Source organism: Schistocerca gregaria, chromosome 6 (genome assembly GCF_023897955.1).
Source record: "Schistocerca gregaria isolate iqSchGreg1 chromosome 6, iqSchGreg1.2, whole genome shotgun sequence".
NCBI classification, from domain to species: Eukaryota; Metazoa; Arthropoda; class Insecta; order Orthoptera; family Acrididae; genus Schistocerca; species Schistocerca gregaria.
This window is the reverse complement of record NC_064925.1, coordinates 429,288,869-429,309,673: the sequence shown is the minus strand read 5'-3', so window position 1 is coordinate 429,309,673 and position 20,805 is coordinate 429,288,869. Positions and strand designations below refer to the sequence as shown.

At 37.4% G+C, this 20,805-nt stretch overlaps 1 protein-coding gene across 3 annotated transcripts in view; it reads left to right on the top strand.

Annotated features, from left to right (window-relative positions):
- Window positions 1-5,532, top strand: part of LOC126277981 (RNA-binding protein fusilli-like) — a 442,836-nt gene extending 437,304 nt beyond the window's left edge. For all 3 annotated transcript variants that reach the window (XM_049977643.1, XM_049977645.1, XM_049977644.1), the window contains exon 12: window positions 441-5,532. In XM_049977643.1, coding sequence (XP_049833600.1) covers window positions 441-1,556 — 1,116 coding nt within the window. In that variant the 3' untranslated portion in view covers window positions 1,557-5,532. The remainder of the gene's footprint in view (window positions 1-440) is intronic.
- The last annotated feature ends 15,273 nt before the right edge of the window (window positions 5,533-20,805 follow it).

Here is a 20,805-nt window from a genome sequence, read left to right as displayed (position 1 = left end):
CCAAGTGAAATTTAAACTAACTACAATTTTGAATTTTTTGGTAAAAAAAGTAGGGGGTGTCAATGTGTTCACGAATTATGAAAACTATGTAAGATAAAATGCTTAAAGTAAAAGGGCAGTACAATCAATAATATGGCAAGTTGGTGTTTTATAAAATAATTTCCTGCCACTTAGATTTTCCTGAAAGTAATACCTTCACAAGAAGAAAAGAGGGGTTTCGCTGTTTACAGTACAGATTTGATGAAAGGGCAAAAGTTGAGAGAGTATAATATCTAAATATTTTTCATTTCAATCTTATTTATTCTGATTTGTTGTGAATGGCAGTGGCTGCTGTACTTACTGCTTACAATAGATTCTTTCGACTTCCTTAATCTCTCTGTCTCTCAAGTACCACATTTTTGTGTGTTAATGCTTACTCTGTAATACGTGAAACTGTGCAGGGTCAACCGTCTGGCGAGGCATTCATCCAGATGGACTCGGAGCAAAGTGCATTCCTGTCGGCACAGCAGAAACACCACCGCTACATGACGTTCGGCAAGAAGCAGCGGTACATCGAAGTGTTCCAGTGCTCTGGGGAAGATATGAACTTGGTGCTGACAGGAGGCATCCCAACAAGTGCTGTATCACCGGCCAAGGCGGCAGCCTTGCTGTCCCCCGGTATGTTGCCCCACCCTCATACTCCGACACACGCTCTGCCACCAGCCCTCCCTCCACCACAGGCTGTTCCCGCAGGCCCGATTGCGTGGGAAACTCACCCCCTCATTGTGGCAGCTGCGGCAGCTCACCGTGATCCCCTCTGGCTTATGAATCAGTTAGCTGCAGCACAACACCAACAGCAACAGCAGCAGCAAGTGCAACAGCAACAGCTTGTAGCTGCAATAGCAGCAGATGCTCACGTTCATGTGCAGGCACAAGCACAAGCCCATGTTCAGGCAGCAGCCGCAGCTGCGGCAGCAGCGGCTGCAGTTGCCAAACGTGCGTGGGGCGAAATGAATGGTGGGGGTGTAGGTGGACCGACAGCGGTCTCTGGACCTGGGCCCTCCACTCCCGCATTACCCCCTCCTCCGACCAGTGCTAAGGCAGCCCTACACACGCCTACCGGAGCAGTTTATGCGCCATTGATTCATCACGCTTCTCCATTCCCTGGCACTTCACCTGCTATGACTTCGGGTCTCGTTTTTCTGAACGTTCCACCGAGATTGCCAGTGGCTCTCCAGGCACAGGCTGCAACACCTGCACCTTCTGCTCCAAGTCCTTATAAAGCTGCAGCCCCTCCTCAGTACCCTCCACCCCAAGCACCTGCTCAACACCCACCGCCGCCTCACGGCATGTTGCCTCAGTTGGTATCAGGCCCAGGAATGGGTGCTGCAGCTGCACTTGTGGGCTTAAAACGGTCCTGGGAGCAAGCTTTCCCTGCAGACCTTCAGGGAGCAGGAGTGAAACGCCAGTGGCAGCCACCGACAAGTGGTGCTACGACAGTTTTCCATCCACAAGGCTCTGTGCCCCACCCTGCTGCTGCTATGGCATACCAGACACCATTTTATTCAGCATTGTGATATTAATATGGCATATAAATACAGAGAGATGGCAGAAATGAAATTCTCGCTTTTTTTGTGTTCATTCCTCCCGCAGGACAGAAATGTTGAGGAGGGAAGGTTGGATATAGAATAAAGAATTGCAGATTTGTGTGCCAATTGTTTCTCTGAGATGAGGTGTAAATTGCAGACGTTTAAACTTCGTGCCTACTCATTTGCAATATTTGGGTAATCAATTTACGAATAGCTGATGGTTGAGACAAGTGTACCTGAAAGATATCACCTCTTGTGATACGTTGTTTAGCATTCTTGTCTCTATGTGTCTGCATTGATAAACTGGTATGTTTAAAAGGGTGTAGGTGAACTTTTAAACATAAATTTTACATGTCCGTCCAAATAGTGTGTTCGAAATAAGTGTTACTTGACCATGACATGTAGGGAGTGGTTATTTTGGTATAAATGTTTCTCCTAAAAATGGAAGTGTGCAGATATTAAATAATGTGTACTTTCATGACTCCTCTTTTGGTCTGAGGCTATTTATCATCTCCAGATACAACAAAATAGCTGTATCGTAATGAACTTTTTGTTGTAGTATGAGGAAGGAAACAATGGTTCATCAAACATTCCAATTAGAATTTTGATAGGTTGTGTCCAGAAAAAAAGGAATTCCTGTTTTAAGTGGATTATGTTACTCTGACCAGTTTGTTATTTGTAGAGATTATACTGTACTTAACATTCCTCGAATAGAACGAACAGATTTTAGTTCCGTTCTGCATAATGTTTATTATTTCATTTTTCAAGAGATTTTCAAATCATGTTTCACAAGGTCCTTAAGAGGTCTTTGGTGTGTGTAGTGGCTAGAAACAAAATAATAATTATTCTATTGTTATTGTTATAATTGCACTGAAGTGAGGCCAGGATAGTTCCCTTATTAACGATGGAGCTAGGAGCATACTTTTGACTATTGCCATTCCATCTTCAAAGCCATTCCAGTTTTGGCCCCCTTTAGTTCTTCACATTGATGTAACTTGGTCTTGGTTATAAGCCTGATTGTCTCAACTCCATAGACAAAACTTCTCTTGGAGCTGTAGTGACCCTACAATAGTGATAAAGTTCAATGAAACACTCCTGTTGTCACACTTTTCTTGAATCAGAGATATTCCTCTTGATTAGTACTTCCCAGATGTTCTGAATGTCAGCCTGAGGCAGCTGTATAACAGTGTTCCTGAAAATGTGGACCTTACACCTATTTTGTTATGCATTTAACAAAGTCAATTAATAAGAATATTTTATTTTTTTGTACATAATCCTTCATTTAGCATAAGATCTCTTCTATCAGCGCTGTCTGCCTTTCTACCGCTTTCTAAATAGATTAGTAATTACATCAAAGTAGCTTGGACTTTTTGTGTGCTAGAAAGTGAATGCACTTCTTACTGGTCAGCTCTTCAGCTGTATAACAAGACAGTACAAAATATGACTGATACAAATTACATTTTCAGCTTGGGTCTTCCTTATGCTAACAAGACATTTGCCCAAGTAAGAGTTCCTTGTGTTTTTATATATAAATATATATGTGAATTGGGTACGAAACTGCCTCCTATTTAATGTGGAACAGGTGACTTAATGTTAAATTTGTGGTTTCATGCTCCTGACTCTTATCACACTGTGCCTTAATATTAACTACTTCTAACCTTAATTAATATTGTACTCTATATAGTATTTTTTATGTAAACCTTTAATGGCCAAGGATTCCATGTCGTTCTCTTCTCCAACCATCCCATTCGGTAACAACAACCAATTCTTTATCAACTGCAATTTGTCCTTGTGCTTTTATCCTCTCATGTGGGATTGCCATGTGCCTCTTTTTTTTTTCTTCTTCTTTTAGATAGTTTACGAAAGATTTACTTTGTGTCATTAATGAGTTGTCAGACTGGAGATTTCACACAGAGAACAATGGAAAATAAGACTAGTGTCTTCAGGACTTCCTTACAGTGAGTTATTTCCATTGCCCTTCCCTCATTCAGGCTGCTGAACTGTTTCATTCAGAATAATTATTAGTGGCTGTGACAGTACCGTGATTTGGGGAAGGAAATCTTCCATGGTAAAACTTTTGAGACAGACAATCTGCACATTGTTTTAATGAATGCCAGTAGTTTATAGGGGAAATGTAAATCAGTAGTCTTATATGTTGAGTTCTAAAATTTATGACAATATAAGCCTTATTTTTTTTTTTTTAATCTGTGTGCACGGCATGCCATTATTGTCTCATTTGATATATTTATATATGAAAATTGTAAAATTTTTGTGAAAATTATTGTTAAAATAGTTCGTTTTGAGCAATTTAGTTGTGTAATGGTGCTGGAAGGGGTGCAGCTGTTAAAATTTCTGTATGATCTTCATTGGCTCTGGGTTCTAAAGACATGTTTTCATGGTCTGTTAGCATGTTTGATATGTATGGTTCACATTTTGTAATAATAGTCAAGGAATTGAATACTTAAATATGTATGTCTGTCCACAGTGGCTGCTCAGTTGTTTCATACTGCTTCAGTCTTAACCCATCTAGCTTTGGTATTAACCCACCTATAGTGTTGATAGTGGTTGTTATTTCACTGTGTTTAAGAAATAGCACACAGTGCATTTTTGACAGCAGTATTTTCATTATTTATGTTGTCAGTGATAATAGATAGCTCCCAGCATTCCAAACGGCAAGACCAAGAAACTAGAATGATGTCTGTTCAATGACTTCTGCCAGCATTTCAAAATTACCAAATTATCTTTATTTCTGATAAAATGCTCTGGGTGTTACATTAGTATGTGTGAACCATACATTCCTTAACATGCAATTTCTTGCCAGATGCTGACATATATCCTTCATATAGTACTTAAAGTTATTTCTGTTCTTCAACAGAGGCAATCATTTTGAAGCTTTTATGTGAATTGGAAACTTGTGTAGAGAAAATGAAAGTGTCATCATTTTTTTTATTTGAAATGTTGTAAAGGACATTAAGTGATTTTTCTAAATGTTTTTGTTCTTTGTTTGGTTACAGCACTGTGTCTTGTTGTACTGCTTATTATTTTCACATGTGACATACCATCCTCATATTTAAAGACAGGGGTGCATTTTACTTCATAAGTGGTAAAGTTGGGAAGTGTATACACAAGAACTAGTAGCTTTGTATTTTGTAGCGCATTTTTTCCTTATTAATATGGTATTTTGTTTAGTTGCCTATGTTTTTGTTCTATTTGGCTTTCGCTAGAAACACTTGTGGGGTCAGCTTATCATGTGTCATTGTTGATTTTTTCCCTTTCCTGCACCATGGTTTGCACAGATGGTTTCTTGTAGAGAAAGAGTTTTGACTTGGTTGGTAAACAGTTTGACTTTCCCCATTTAATAATTTTGATATTTATGAGGAAAGTTACAAACAGAATTGTGGTGGTGGGACCGAGTGCATGGTTTTCTTTCTTCTTTTTTTAATTAAGTGACACACACACACACAGACATCCATATTTTTCTAATGCACATGATGAATAATTTTTGCAAATACACTCATACATGGCATTATGGAGAAGCTGCAAAGAACAGAGAGGAAAGTTGTAGCTTACTTCTACCAAAAATATATAATAAGATTATTTTTTAAAAATTATGTGTAGAGACCTATTAAATGATTGCTTTTGCAATTAAAACAGTTACTGGAAGGAGAATCTGCTGAGAAGACACTCTCACAGAAGAAAAATCCCTCATTAGTCAAAACTCTTTCACACAATATTTGCTACATTTAAAGAATTTTCACTAACTCTTGGCAGCTAACTTCTCTCAGTTTATGTTACTGAGAGGCTAAGAAGGTGGACAGAAATGTTCATTGAGAATGCTTCTCTCATTCTTGTCTGCGTGTCCTTTTTTTTCTAGCGAGAGTTTAAATGGAAGTAGTTTTTGTATGAATTTTGTAATTGTTTGTTCACAATGGAGAACAATTAATAAATTCTTTTGAGAAATTTACACTTAACAATTTTTTACTTATTTGGTATTTGGGAACATTGAGCCCTTTTCTCTTTTGCATACTGCTTAACAGATATATCCTTCAGGGGGATAAACATGCGACACTTCTTTCAGAAAAAAGAAGATCCCTTGTACAAAATACTTTATTTTTACTGGTAGGTGTTTTTAAATTTTTCATTTGGATGCAAAACTGACACAAGGAACTGGTAACTCATAACATAGTGTCTTTTCTCTTTACTGTGTCACAGTTGGCATGTGTGTTCTATGTTGGGCTTTCTCATATCAGTGAACAGGTAATACTGTGGCATTTGGTATTGGAATTACATGGGGATGATGATGATTAAGGAACATTTTTTAATAGTTGGCACCTCAGTGGAGCATTGTTGTTGCTATGCAGAGCCTTTGCAACCTTCCTCACATTGTCGCTGGGATACTGGTCGGGTCTGGTCTGGTCTAAGGTAGGATAACTCTATCATCTTTGTAGACAAATTGATTAATTATTTTACTGTGTACTTTTATGGCTGTATTGTGTGCTTTAGGGTGTGCAGGATGACAGTTTTGCATATAATGTTAACTTTTTCTGTGATTATAATACATGTTTGTCAAAGATTTTTGTTTGCAGGGGTTCTTTAGTACCTCTGCAGAATAATAATGTGTGTACTTGTGGGAGCTATTAAACATCCTGCACATCTATTACATGCTTTTGTCTATCTTTGCGTGCTAATGGTTTGGATTTAAAGAACTGTCTGCAATTATTATTCATAAAATATATCATTGTTGTGAGAGCTAAAGTCTGGTGCTGGTATTCCCAGACCAAAAACACTAAAGTCACATTTTGACAATAACCAACTGTGTATTTTGCAATCATGCTTACAGATTACCTGCTCACAAGCACAACAGGAAAACGACTGACCCTATACATTACGAACACAGAGAACACAGAGAGGTTATTAATTGATCATTACAATAGATTTGATAAATTGTTCATGCCTTAAAACACCACTCCTCAATTTTAATAACTCCAATAAATTTGTCCAAAATTGAAACATGTGTAACATCAAGACACATTCACAAATTGAAAGAAAAAAAGAAAGAAAGATGTCACTCTACCAGGCTGTTCAGTTAAAATGAGGGTGTGTGTTCTCCCCCTCCCCTCCCCCCCCCCCCCCGCCCCCCTCCCTCCTAGCATTACCAGCCAGTTTCGAGCTTTTCCAAGTACATAAATGGATGAATTTACTTCCTCGTCATAAATCTAATCTAGAGCCATGTGTGGGTATTCTGTAAGCAAGTATGTGAGCATGGTTTCTGGCTTTTCATTCTAAGGATATGCATGTTGATGATCATGCTCTGTGTATTTGTTCAAGGCATGCGACTTTCGTTAAATACATGCTAGGACATACCAACATCTGTTTGTGCACTTGAAAAAGGAACTAACATTTCAAAAATGTACTAAAACTCAAAAATGGCCGGTAGTCCTAAATGAATTCCATAACTAAGCTAACAGAGTACATCGGTGGGTTCAGAACTGGCCATCTTCGGTGCACCCCTTAGCCAGCTGCTGAATGTGCTCTACAATGTGACTTGAGGGAGCTGAATGCTTGCTTAGTACACTACTGCTATTTGGATCCTCCCTACCTGGTCCTGGTACCATACTGGAAGAAATAAATAGACATGCATAAATGATTATAAATCTTGAATCCCCATTATGGAGAAACATAACATAGAACATGATTTGATGCTCACTTTCTGCAGCATTGACTAATATAAATTGTTCCTGTAATACTGGAGAATGAGCTTCAAACCGCATCATTATCTCTGTAGTTTTATTTTGATTTTTTTTTCAACTGATAATTTTATAAATTATGACTCTATAGCTGCTGTAATTTTCTTAACGATTAAGTTTGCTGTCTAGTCTTTTCTCATTATTAATGATTATCTGATTTTGCCTCCGGCCATTATTGTGTTATATATGTTGGTACAACCTGCTTAAGGACTGCACTTTTTTCATTTTAAATATGAACTTCACACCTTTGCAGTTGATATGTGCAAGGTTTACAGTCCTTGTTTATTTAACACACTAAGAAAAGTTCACATGTGAATTATATAAGAGTTGAATAAGTGCAGCATATTTATCACAGTGTCTTGTGCCTTGCCTATGACAACAAAACATTAGGGTGAGTGGAAGAATTTTAATTTTTCTTTCAAAACATGCGACTGTAGACAAGATGGACATTAGGGACATAAAAAAGGGGAAAGAAGAAAGCAGATGGAGTCATATATTCCAGTCATGCATGCACTCACAGTTGGTCTAAATGTGTAAGAAACCACATTTTTACTGAGTTAATTTTGTATAGTACATAACGTCCCATGGTGCAAATGTAATACCTCTACTTGATTAAAGAATTATAAAAAAGAATGGTTTAAATTGGTCAAGATCTTCTACTCATGCAACAGCTGTCACCTTTAACTAAATACTGGGAGAACACTTAAGCCAAGCCATTGCCACTCACCTTTCTTCTCTTCCCATCACTCTGTGCCATTTTTCTGTCATTCAGCTCTTGTTCTCTGTGTTCAATGTGTGCTTTAATCACTCTTACAGTTATCAACAAAATTAACATGTATTATCAAGCAGTTATAATTTTTGTGTTATTTTGTGACAGTGTGTTGATAAACTTTGACTTCAGCTAAAAAAAAAAAAAATCATCACAAGATGACTACTTGATTACCCTATATGTGGTATAGCCAGAGTGTTTCCAACCAACTAGTTTCCTACTGGTGAGGACACGATTAGCTGGTGTTCGGAGGAGAGGTATAACTTGGCACTTGAAATTACTAATAAGAAGAGCATCACTGCGTAATTCAAGAACCTAGTACAGTTTTCATCAGCCATGTTACTCCTATTTCTGGAAGTTCTGATGTAATTTTTATTAGTTTATTTCTGACTAGTTGTGGTATTTCTCTTGAAAATTATTTACCACAGGGTGTTATGGCACAACAGTTGATAAAGGTTGAAAAAATGATCTGATTCACAGAACTGACGCACATTGGGGAAATCATTAATGAGAATTTAATCATCTGTTTCATTACCTAAGTGGTGGATGTGGATTAACATCAACAGGTCTGAAAACTTTGAGACCACATGTCGGAGGAAAACTGAGTGACTGCGAAAAATGTCCTGTAATTAGCTTATAGAATAATGGGTGTCAGATTTCATGAATAGAAAGAAATATACTTAGTAAGGATCAACAATTTCCCGTGTTATTTCCACTGCAATTAAAGATGGAAGCTGCTGAGAGCATTTTGCTCTACACGATCCTGGTTCTGTGTCACACACCAGGTGGTACTTCATCTTATGTAAAACATTTAATGGTGTTACACTCTAGCCTTGTAAGTAATGCACCTGCTCATTTTTCTCTATTCCTAAGGTTACATCAAACTGATATATACCATTATTATATTTTCGTCTGGTGTAGAAGGTGGTGTGAGCATGCCAACTTATGGGATTAATTCTTACAGAAACTCCAAACCATTGCAGGCAATTCTTACATGAATGGTTGCATTTTGTATCCTGAGGCTTTCCCAGTAATTTACTGTGTGGTTTGTGGATCCATTTGCAAACTGTGATGTGCATGAGACTGTAAGAGGTATTGTTACTGTTGAAAATACACAGTTAATCTTTCATGGCTGTGCGACAACCCTTTTTTTCTTTGTGCCATTTTATAATGCTTTACAAATAGGTTGATTTATAATAATTTGTTATAGTTAATGCCCCCACATTACTGTTTGGATTTGAAATTTTTGGTATGCTGAATATTGTGGCACCTTTTTGCAAAAATATAGATATGTTTGCCCAACCAGATATGTTTCACCACTGGTATTGGGTAGATGGGTTTATCAATTTATTGCATTGTCTGGTTTTACATTATCATTTTATTTACCTGGAACTTACTGCCAGTTGCTACCCTAGTTTGAGAAGCTGTTCACACAGGTGTAGCATACCGTATTTGGGGGTGGGGGGTAGCAGTACTTGTAATTAGCTGTGCTGAAAATTACAAATAAAGTTATTGATATTGTTAGTAACACCGTTACTTTCACCCCTTTTCCTGCCCCCTGATAGAATGAATAAATATTACTGTATCTTAAATAGTATCTTTTGTTTATATCGGAGTTCGCAAGCACATTGAAAGCATTACCAAATATAATAATGATGATTTACTTTAAGTTAAAAAAATTCTGACAAATATAGTTAAAACACCTAACTATTTGTTATGACCTCACGAAATTACTATCTGAAAAGTTTCAATATGCCAAGTAATGCAGTTACAATGTAAGATGAATCGTGTCAGTAAATGGAAATTTAAAAATTATAAATACTATTTACCCAACCATACCTCAAATCTTTTGCAAAAGATAAAGAAAAAAGAAAGAAAAAAAACCTGTTGATGAAATAACAGTAACGTGATACATTTCTAGCAGGACAAACCCTGTGGCGTCCACCCCCCCCCCCACCCCCCCCAACCACTTGGCCCCCTCCGTAAGATGTATTCAGTGCTGAGCATAAGCAAATAGAGAGAAAAATGAGGTCTACAGTCATTAAAATGATAATTTAAAATCACACCACTGAGTGGCCAAGAACAATGTTTGCGTGACGATAAGGGTTCCACTGTGTTGTGTAGACAGAAATGGAAAGTCAGTCAGGCACTCTGTGGGAAGGGGGGGGGGGGGAGAAGAAGGGAAAAAAAAGAAAAAAAAGAATGAATGATGCAATATGTATAGCTAATACAGTTACAATGAAGCAATGGCTGTTCAGTACTTAGCTCAGCAGGCAAAGTTCGTAAAAGCATGGTGGAAAGGAAGATTGACTGGGAAAAGTTGGAAAGGCAAGGCAGATCACTCAGACTTTATATTGAGAGGGACCCATACTATAAGGTGACACTGAAGTGAACTAATGCCCCTTTGTTGATTTACACTTTGTTCTGTTATGTAAATAGTTTGAATTGTTGACTAGAGTTGACTAGAACTTATTATACTGGATTGGCCTCACGGTAACAGTAACACACTGAACCATCCCCGCTCAAAGGTCAGAGATTGGCCAAAATGAACATAAAAGCACACATACATAATTACTGCTAATTCTTGTAAGTTCACAGACGTCTTGTTGAACTGTTAAAATCCTATTTATGTGAAGCAAAAGGGTGTGGAAACTGCCACAGTTCAGTATATTACAGAACACTCAACCTATACTGATAAACAGTTTCAGCTTTAGATGCTTATAAAATTGGGTGTGGGACATTTGATATAAAATACGCAGCCTAAATTAATATTTCAAATTAATGTGCTTACGTGCATCTAATATTCTCTCTCTCTCTCTCTCTCTCTCTCTCTCTCTCTGTGTGTGTGTGTGTGTGTGTGTGTGTGTGTGTGTGTGTGTGTGTGTGTGTGTGTGTGTGTGGGCGCGCCATGTTGCGTAACTAACTGCTTTAGAAATTTCCAGAATATTTTAATGTGATAATGTGAAGTCTCATATTGGTAACTTTTAAGATTACTGAAATACATCACACTGTAGGCAAGTAATGTTCAGCATGCTTGACACTCATGTGAGAGGATATTTAAAGCCAGAACACTAAAGAAAAGTAAATTCAAAGTAGTTTTCAAAAGTAATAGTGTTCATATAACTCTCTTATTCAACAAATTCACTAGGAATTTTGTGTAGCTTTTTTTTGTGCTAGTTGTGTTTCAAAAGTAATAATTACTGAAGTGTTGTCTTCAAACATCAAACAAAATGCTTGAGAATTTGCGAGATAAAGGAAAAAAGATTTCCTTTACTTTGGTTTTGCTTGGTGGGCTTGTCTATTGATAAATCAGATACCAGATAGTCAGTTGGATCTACTTAACAAATTGTAACATGCCCCCATCCTATCAGACTTCGACAAGGATTTGTAAAAGATGAATTCAATATGGATATGTAGTGCAGCATCTCCTAAAGGTAATTAATTGCAGATTATTTGAAATTTAGAGTTGAAACAACTGTACATATTGTTAGAAAATGACTATCTGCCCAATAAAGAATTTGCAGGAAACAGTTTTTTCCCTTCGCACTAGTTGGGCAGCTTTGTTGCATACTAGTAAGATTTTGGACACCAAATGTAAACTTAACCATTCAATCATCATCATCATTATTATTACCTTTTTTAATTGCTATTTTATGAGGACCAGAATGTAAGTTTCCGTATGCTGGGAGATACTGCAGTATGCAGTAACAACCATTTCTGAAAGTGTTAAACTAATGTTTTATACCGATGGTTGCAGGAAAATGTTTCTAAATAGTTCCCGGAAATACGCCAGTAGAGCAAATTCATTCAATAGGCATAGTTAACGCAAATTGTGTGTGATTCATCACAATAGTATTTTATGTGCCACAGCACTCCCCTTCCTACATGTTGAACAGTTTATCAGAGGGTTTGAAAATGTATTTCGCATTCTCGTATTCTGTGACGCCATAAACACCTGACAAATAATGGTATGAGCAGCACGCACACGCACACTCTCTCTCTCTCTCTCTCTCTCTCTCTCTCTCTCTCTTTTAATGTGTTTTTTTCTTTTTTAAAGTGTACTTTTCATTGCAGAGGTTTGGTCCTCGTGGAATTGGTGTTGTTTATTTGCATATAATTTTCTATGGAAATTAATTCCCACAATATCCAATTTCTCTCAGGCATTACACTACTACAGGATATGGGTTAACAGGAGTGTTCTTTGCTTTCTGCAATGTATATTTTGTGAGAGAAGTAAGTTAGGAACGTCATTCAGGACAGAAGAGCACTTTCAGTGTACAACTACTGAAATGTAAATAAATGCCTAAATGAGAGTGGCAAAACATTGCTGTGTATCAAATTTTTCTTCTGTTGATGTGAGAGCTACAGGAAAAGACAACAGAAAGATGGTAAAGTAGAAATTGTTAAAACCCATTCTTTCTCTTAATTGAACTTCTGACGATATTCAAAACCAAGCGATTTAACATCTGATATTTTATGTTGGAGTACTCTGTTTCCACTTCAGCATTTTGAAAGGTCATGCTCCATTTTACACAGTGGCGAACATCAATCAATGACTTTAGTTGTATCTAATACCTAATGTTTTTACCATTATCATTATTTTTCAGTTATAGTTATATGCAGAATAGTGATAGCTTTTTCCGACAGGTGGGACAATCGTGGCTCCACCACCATTTGGTCCTGCAGCTTTTGCGGCAGCCTTTGGCCCAGCGGGCCCTGCTCAGCTGATACCTGCGGCAACACTGGCACCACATGCACACGGTGCTCCACCTCCGGGGCTGGCTCCCCGGCATGCTTTCGCTGCAGCTGCGCCGTACCCGCATATCATCTACTGGCCGTACCCCTCGCCACCTGTCAGTCCCACATCGTATTATGCCGGCCCAGTGCCGTCACTGGCAGCCGCACCGCCACCTGCTGTGCAGCCACCACCGCATTCGACGCTGGTAATCATGCAAGGTCTTCCCTTCTCTGCAAACGCTGCACATGTACTCGACTTCTTTCCTGGCTGTCCAGAGGTTAGGGGGGGTTCATTTACTACTAAAAAAATCACTGTTTCATTTCAAATGCATGCATGTGCGTTTCTTAAGATGGACACAATAAAGTTCCTTTGTCTGCTTCTGCAGTAACCAGACTTGACTACGGAATTGTAAACTTTATTTAGTTTGTTCATGTTTACTTTAGAATAGATGGCACAGGGTGAAACAGACCTCAACAGAAAAGAAATTTCAGTCTTTCCACAAACATTAATTGAAACCTCATTGGAAACCGTTTCCAGCTATTATAGGCAGTAGTAAAGGAATTCTGAGAATGTTTATCAACAATGCAAAGTTGATTGCTTTTTATAAAAGTTCATCTGGAACAACTAACCAACCTTTTATTAACAGCAACTAATAAATTATGTAATGATTGTAAAGGCTACTTTATTCCGTCATTGTTGTTAGCCTTCCACTTCTGCCATAACTTGCCAACTTGACAGTAATGGGACAAAATGTACGTTTTTCTTTGTCCTGAGTAGTCTCCTTATATTTTCATAGATTAAATGTGACTTTGTTAATGAGGTTTTACATTCTTATGAAATTGTCTTCCAATATTGGTGATATTATTTACTTGTAGTTTATTTGAAATATTAATGTGTGCCTGATAGATTTAAATTGTATTTGCAACTGGTAACTGAGAACTTTTTATGTTTCTTCAAGTGTTATTGTTTTCCATTACCCCTCATCTTTGATTTCTTGCCATTCCAATTATCTTTTTACTTTCCACCCATGTTTGCTTTGTTCACTAAACTTTTGTGTCTGTATCAGTGTTAGTGTCCCAAACTTTTCTTTCTGACAGTCAGCAGACAAATAACAAGATTATTAAATAGCAGTATCACCTCATTTTGTTTTGTTGACTGTTCCTGTTGATATTGCTAAAGATATCCTTTGCCATTAGTAGTGGGCACTGCTTTCTCAAACATCAGTTTGACCTTTAATGCTTAATTCTACAGCTTTAGCTTTTTTTCTAAGTGTAATTAAACAAATTTATGTTCCTTCCTGAATAATTAAGTCTTTGTGGCTGCCTAGGAATCTAGCTTGGGTTTTAAATTCATCTGTGGGAAACACTTCTTAAGTTACACAGCAGTTGGAGAATTTCATTGACACTGACATTTACTTCCAAATGTGGTTGGTAGTGTGTTGGTTGGCCTTAAAAGCCAAATATCTGTGTTTGGGTTCCAAGCCTGCACAGTTCGTTTGTTGAGAAGGTTCGGTTCACTACACACTATTCTGAACAGCTGATTTACACTCAGGAAATATGAGGATCTGAAACCAAATCTCACCTGGCCTAAATTTTCATCCAAAGCACTACTATGTATTTTAATAGTTACTGCAAGACACCTACAAAGGAAATTTATTCTGTCCAGTGATTGTAATATGGTTTTTCTGATTGAAGACGAAAGCTGTTGCACGCATCTCCTGGCGCACTTAACAAAAATTCTTTGATAACAACATAATTGTAGTTTGTTGGTGTTCATTGGGCTTAGAAGGAAGTGAGGGGGGAAGGGAGTGTGTGTGGGAGAGTTACCAGAGTAGACAGTGTGGTGATTACGGTAAGCTACAGACCTTACATCCAGGCAAGACAATCAGTGGTGCTGAGTGGCACAATTTGTTGGAAGCAGCAGCCCCAATGCAAGCAATGGAAATCATAAATACTTTGAGGTAAGAGGCAGTGTGGCCTGACTAGGGTCAGGCTTAGAGTTGTGGGTGACTGTACCAGGGACAGCTAGAGGCAGATGCAGGTCATGAAGGCTGTGGTTCTTAACTCTTAATATTGTGGGCTGGTTATTTGATTTGTTAGATTCTAAGCATTGAATCCAGACATTCAGAATTTGGTCTGCATTTGCTATCAGTTTTTCCTGGCACTGTCTGAAGGGAAAAAATACAAAGATAAACCATGTTCAGATTATGTTACGTCTTACTATGTGCAAGACTTCTAATAGTAATTATGCCTAATGCAGCATAATGGTGCTCAGACTAACCTTTAAATTTAATGGTTGCTTTGGGTGATTCATTAATCATAAGAGGAGTGTGATGTAGACTAAGAGAAGTACTGTAATGCCATGGCTGTAAAGGCTTGTGATCTTCTAGCATTATGAACTGTTATTAAGTGTGGTGGTGGATCAGCATTGCATAAGAAAGGGAAATGAGGAATTTGCTTCATATTCACTAAGTGAATGAGGTAATAATACTAAAAAATAAGTATTATTTGCTAGACTTGCCTTTGATAGTGGGGAAAAAGGAGAAAGTATGGAAACGAAATACACATCTTGTTGAAGAAATATGTCAGATAATCAACTTGCAATTGCATTAGTAAAATTTGACATGTCATTATGTAACGATGACTTAAGAAATAATGTAAACGATGGCAGAGATAAAAAAAAACCATCATCAAGGATCAAGGAGAATGAAACTCATCAATTCCATGGACTGAAATTTAATAATTATTAGTAAACCCTTGAACAAGTTCTATCAATTAAGTTTTTAAACTAAATCTCAAATTTGTATGAAAGTATAACATTTCGTGGAAAATCTGCGAGGGAAATGAAATGAAAACTGCCTCTTCTGTGATCTTAAGAATTGATGGAAAGGTCAGTTTTTACTGTCTTTATTTACTTCAGCTTGCTGAAATTTTTCCAGTGAATGTCTACCTAGACTATAATGATCTCCAATGATGATAATGAGAATGTTAGGTTGCTGCTGTTCAAATCACAGTCAAAATTTCTCCAAGAATAAAAATCACAAAAGCAAATATTGATATAATTGTATCATTGTGAGCTAATAAATCCATTGTGTAAGAGCTTTTAATGCGCGGAGCAGAACATTCACTGTTCTACATAACACACAGTGTCAGATTTCTGCAATGTATAATATGCAAAGATTGGCAGCTTGCTTCAGATGTTCAGGAATGTAAAATTATGCACTTCATAGAAAGAAAAAAAGTAGTCTCCTATGACTACAATCAATGAGTCACAGCTGGAATTGATCAACTCGTACAAATACCTGGGTGTAACGCTTCGTAGGGATATGAAATGGAATCGTCATATATGCTCAGTTGTAGATAGAGCAGGTGGTAGACTTCGATTTATTGGTAGAATACTGGGGAAGTGCAATCAATCTACAGAGGAGATTGCTTACAAATCACTTGCGTGACCCATTCTAGAATACTGCTCAAGTATTGGGACCTGTACTAAATAGGACTAACAGGAGAAGAGCAGCTTGAATGCTCACAGATTTGTATAACCAAGTAGTGCTACGTAGTTGAAGAGTGGTGCTCTCCTTGTTTTAAATGTCTGGTGGAAATATGGGTGTTCAGTTAAATATTTGAAAGTCTTTTGAACATGCTGTGATGATCACTGTATTGATATGCATTTACCTTTTGTAATGTTGTACAGACACTCACTGGTTACATGCTAAAACAAAAAAGAATGGTCTCTTTAACTTGATTTGTACATGACAGTGCTGAGGAATGATACTCAATAACCATGTTCAGAAATGACTAAAACTGGGGTTTTTAACAGCTGTGATGTCTTTCAAAGCCTTTCTTAATTGAATAAGTGATTTTGTCAGGAAATACAGGCAACAGTTTTCATCTTTTAGATCTTAGTGTTAGTAGTTACAGTCTAAAAAAATGTTTGGTTGAAACCTCCTGTTTTATAGTGAATGTTGCAAGAGTAGCTCACTTGCAGAATTTTAGTTTCATAAATGTTGTTTATTCTAGTTTCTCATTTTCAGATATAGTATAACAGCATGTTTATTTATTTGCTAGTTGGAATTATATGGTGCTTTGTATTTGGTCAAGGAGAATTTAAATGTCGGGTAAAGAAGTGCAGCTTCTGATACTAAGATGAGCACAAATTCAAGGCACAGCTATTAGTGAAACGTGGTTTTCTATTTGGGTTAATTTATTGAGGGAAGATTGACTTATCATGCAATCATTGCAGCTGACTTACAGATCTGGTGAAGGGATATAATTTGCTTCCTGGAACATTTCTGCGTGATTGCCTGTGTGACGCAGAATTGTAACCAACTTGGCTCTACTGTTTCAAATAGTAGAAATTGCATGACAGTTTTAGAGAAGAAAATTCTAATAATTTATTTTACAGTAATTTTTAATTACGTTTAACCATGACAGAGTTGTATATACTTGTTTTGATGTGTCACCCCTTTCCCTCCACTGCCACAACCTCCCCCAGTTCCAACCCAAACACACACTCCAAGACTCGAAGCTTAATTGGAGATAATTTTCATTACACTCTGATTGTCTTTCCATAATTCATCCATATGCATATCCCAAAGAATATCAAAATTCTCTCTTCTTCTTCTTCTTATCTCTCTCTCTCTCTCTCTCTCTCGCCCCCATAAATTTGGGAGAATTTAAACTTAACAGAGCTATGTAGTGAAACATTCATTCAAGGAAGAGTTTTTTTGTAATTAATTCCTGGTTACCTGATGAAGCCTACTTCCATATGAAGGCTGTTTTTAAACAAACAGAATGTTCCATTCCAGATGAATCAATATCTGTGCATAGTGAACACGAAAGAAATTGTAAGGAGAAATTGAATTGTATGTGCCGAAAGGGGAGATCTCCCATATTTCTGCTGCTGGTGTTGTAACCATTAAACTTTATGTACCCATTCTGTGAAATTGTGTTTTCCTCAGCTTGTGGCGTCTAGATTGCAACAAAGGAATTCATATAAGGAGGAGCAAGTTACCTGTCTAACGAACTTATATTTGTTTTCCTACATGATAATATTGGCTTTTGTGTAATGTTGGGTATCCAGAAGGCTACAAAATGCCAGCGGCCCACTCACCCTCCAAACACGCCCATAATCAATGTGTCTCTTTTCTTTGGGGTTTCTTCAAAGGATAGATGTACTGCAGAAAACGATAAAATCCTATACAACTTGGAGTCAGTGTATTGATGGTGCACAATATCTGAAGGCAAGTCTTAGTATCAACTACAACGTGTACATGTGATGTCAGCAATTAATTGGTCAAAACAGCAGACACATTAAACATATCATGCATTAGGGTTTTTTTCATGTTGTGATGATTATCTTAGAAAGCAAATCTATGATCAGTGTTCTTTAGTGTGCTGTTCTGTATGGCATGAATGAGACGTTCTCATGATTCCCTCTCTCTCTGTCAATGTGACGTGAATCATTTAACATCCACCCTTCTCACTTTCATTTACACTAATTGTCTTAATCGTTTCCCTTTTCTTTGTGTGCCATTTACTTTTCTGGAAGGAACTGCTTGTCTCCTAAGTTCTTTTTATATTTTTATTTTTCTCCCAGGTTGTTGCAGTTTAAAAAGTCAGTAAACAGTCATTATTGGTCTATAATATAAATATATACTGTTAGTCCTTGTTCCATATATTTTTATTTAGTTTTTGCCTAATATGATAGTAATATTTGATGTGTGATTTATTTAAGTATATCAGTCTTTTCTGTTTTTCCACCTACACTTTGTTTTGAAAATCACATTACTAATTTTATCACTGGAAATGGAAATGTTTATGCCATTATCATTTCTAATCTATAATCCAGTCAGGAAGTGAACTAGCAATAATTGTCAGGTGAACAAAAATGGTTTTACTGCATCCACCAGTATATTTTTTTCTTTTTTATTGCTACTATGTTTTTCAAGGAAATGCTTTCCATCATTAGATGTCTGTGATTTAAATTAAGGTTACACATTGATGAGCCAAGACATTAGCACCTCCTGCTTAATAGAATGTTAGTCAACCTTTGGGACAAAATACCACATTGAGTCAGCATGGTAGGAATTTGCTAAGTTCTTACTAGATTTTCAGAGATGTGTGACAGCAAATGTCTATGTATAGGTCACATAATTCCTGAAAAATTATGGGCTGATGCTTTGTGGGTGAGGAACTGGCTTCTGATAGCATCCCAGATGTGTTGTATCTGATTCAAATTGGGTAAATTTGGTGGCAGAGGTGTCAACATGAGTTCACTATCGTGCCTCATGATTCTGTCCTACTGACATGTACAGTTACTCTACTGGAAGATACCATTGCCGTTGGAAAAGACATGAAGCATGAAGGGCTTCAAATGGTCTGCAATGTTCATTTAGTCCACAGCTGTCATGATGCCTTCGATTACTACTATGGTTGCCATGGAAGCCCAATTTAATTCATCTATAATATTTTATTGCCTCTCCTCCCCCTGCCCCTCTAGCCTGTGACCATGGTGTGGTGCATGTTTGGAGCAGATGACAGTACATCTGGATTCAACGATTAACCTGGTCCAATGAAATGAGCGTCATCTGATCAGATGACGCTTTTCCATTGATGTTAATGGTCAATGTTGAAACACACAGGGTCCTCTGTGGCAGAGCCGTATGCCCAGCAATGTGCGCTGAATGGCGTGTTCTTTGAAATTGCTGCAGTGTTATATTCTGTCATCGGATATGCTACAGATCACTGCCTGTCCTGTTTACAGAATGTGCAAGCCTCCAGCCTCCACATTGCATGATGAGGTGTGTATGTCCAGCAACTTGCCACCTAGTTGTGGTTACACTGTCCATTAACAGCTTTCCATAGACTCTAAGAACAGTAGCATGCAAACAGCCACTAAGCCTTACCGTTTCCAAAATGCTTATTCCCAGGGGCCAGGCTGTAACAATCTGCCCATCGGCCAAGTTGTTCTTGCTAGTGGGTTTTCCCATTTGCAGTCTGTATCGTCACCAGACTGATTTTCCCTTCATCTCTGCTCTGCTTAAATACTTCACTTACAGCGTCACATGCCTGCAGTGCCACCAGGCAGCATTCAGTCTTGCTTTGGGCAATGGTCATAATGTTTTGGCTCAACAGTGATGATAACTGGTGCATCTACTTCTTTCTGTATTACTGTTGTAATGCATAATTTTTGGGCACATGTCATTTCTCTGTCAGTGTGCATTAAAATTACATCCTGTTGTAACATCGGTATACAAAATATTTACTTAAGTTGGAATAAACAATGTAGATGTGTAGTAAATCAACGAAAATTATACTGAAGGTGGCAAAGACATGCTGAAATAAAAACATGTACTGGTAACATGTAATTGTGATTTAGAACAAGGGCACACTTTCATGTTTTCCTTCAAAAACATATTGTATCACTAGAAAATGTTGAAGTAACACAGCGACTTATGAAATGAACCACTTTCACTTAATTGAAAGTATAGATTGTACCTTATTTTCTTCCTGAATTCTGTGGAGAAAAGTGGTAGTAGTCAGTTACTTCAGTACCATTTATGAAATTTATTTGCTGTTTGGCAGAAATTTCAGTACATGCCCTTAGTTGTAAAGAAAAAAACAGATCAAACACACGCATTTGTTTCTCGAAAGAAGTTAGTCGTACGTAGTAGCCATTGTCTTAAGTTATTGAAAGTACATTTTTTAAGATAGTAATTGTTAATCCTATTGCATTTTGCAGTGGAGCATCGATTATTTCAATTCGAGTCACCCCAACATACGCAGCATCAGTAAGTGAAAACTATTTAGGAAATATTAGACATTTTATTTGTAGTGTGGTTTAAGAACAACGAAAAGGAGGTTTTCTCATGTCTGTATGTGTTTGTGTGTAATGCTTTTACAATTTCCTTCCTTTACGTGTTGTATTGAAATTTGGAAGAGCATTGAAAAATGGTTTTCAATCAACTATAGGATTAATGTC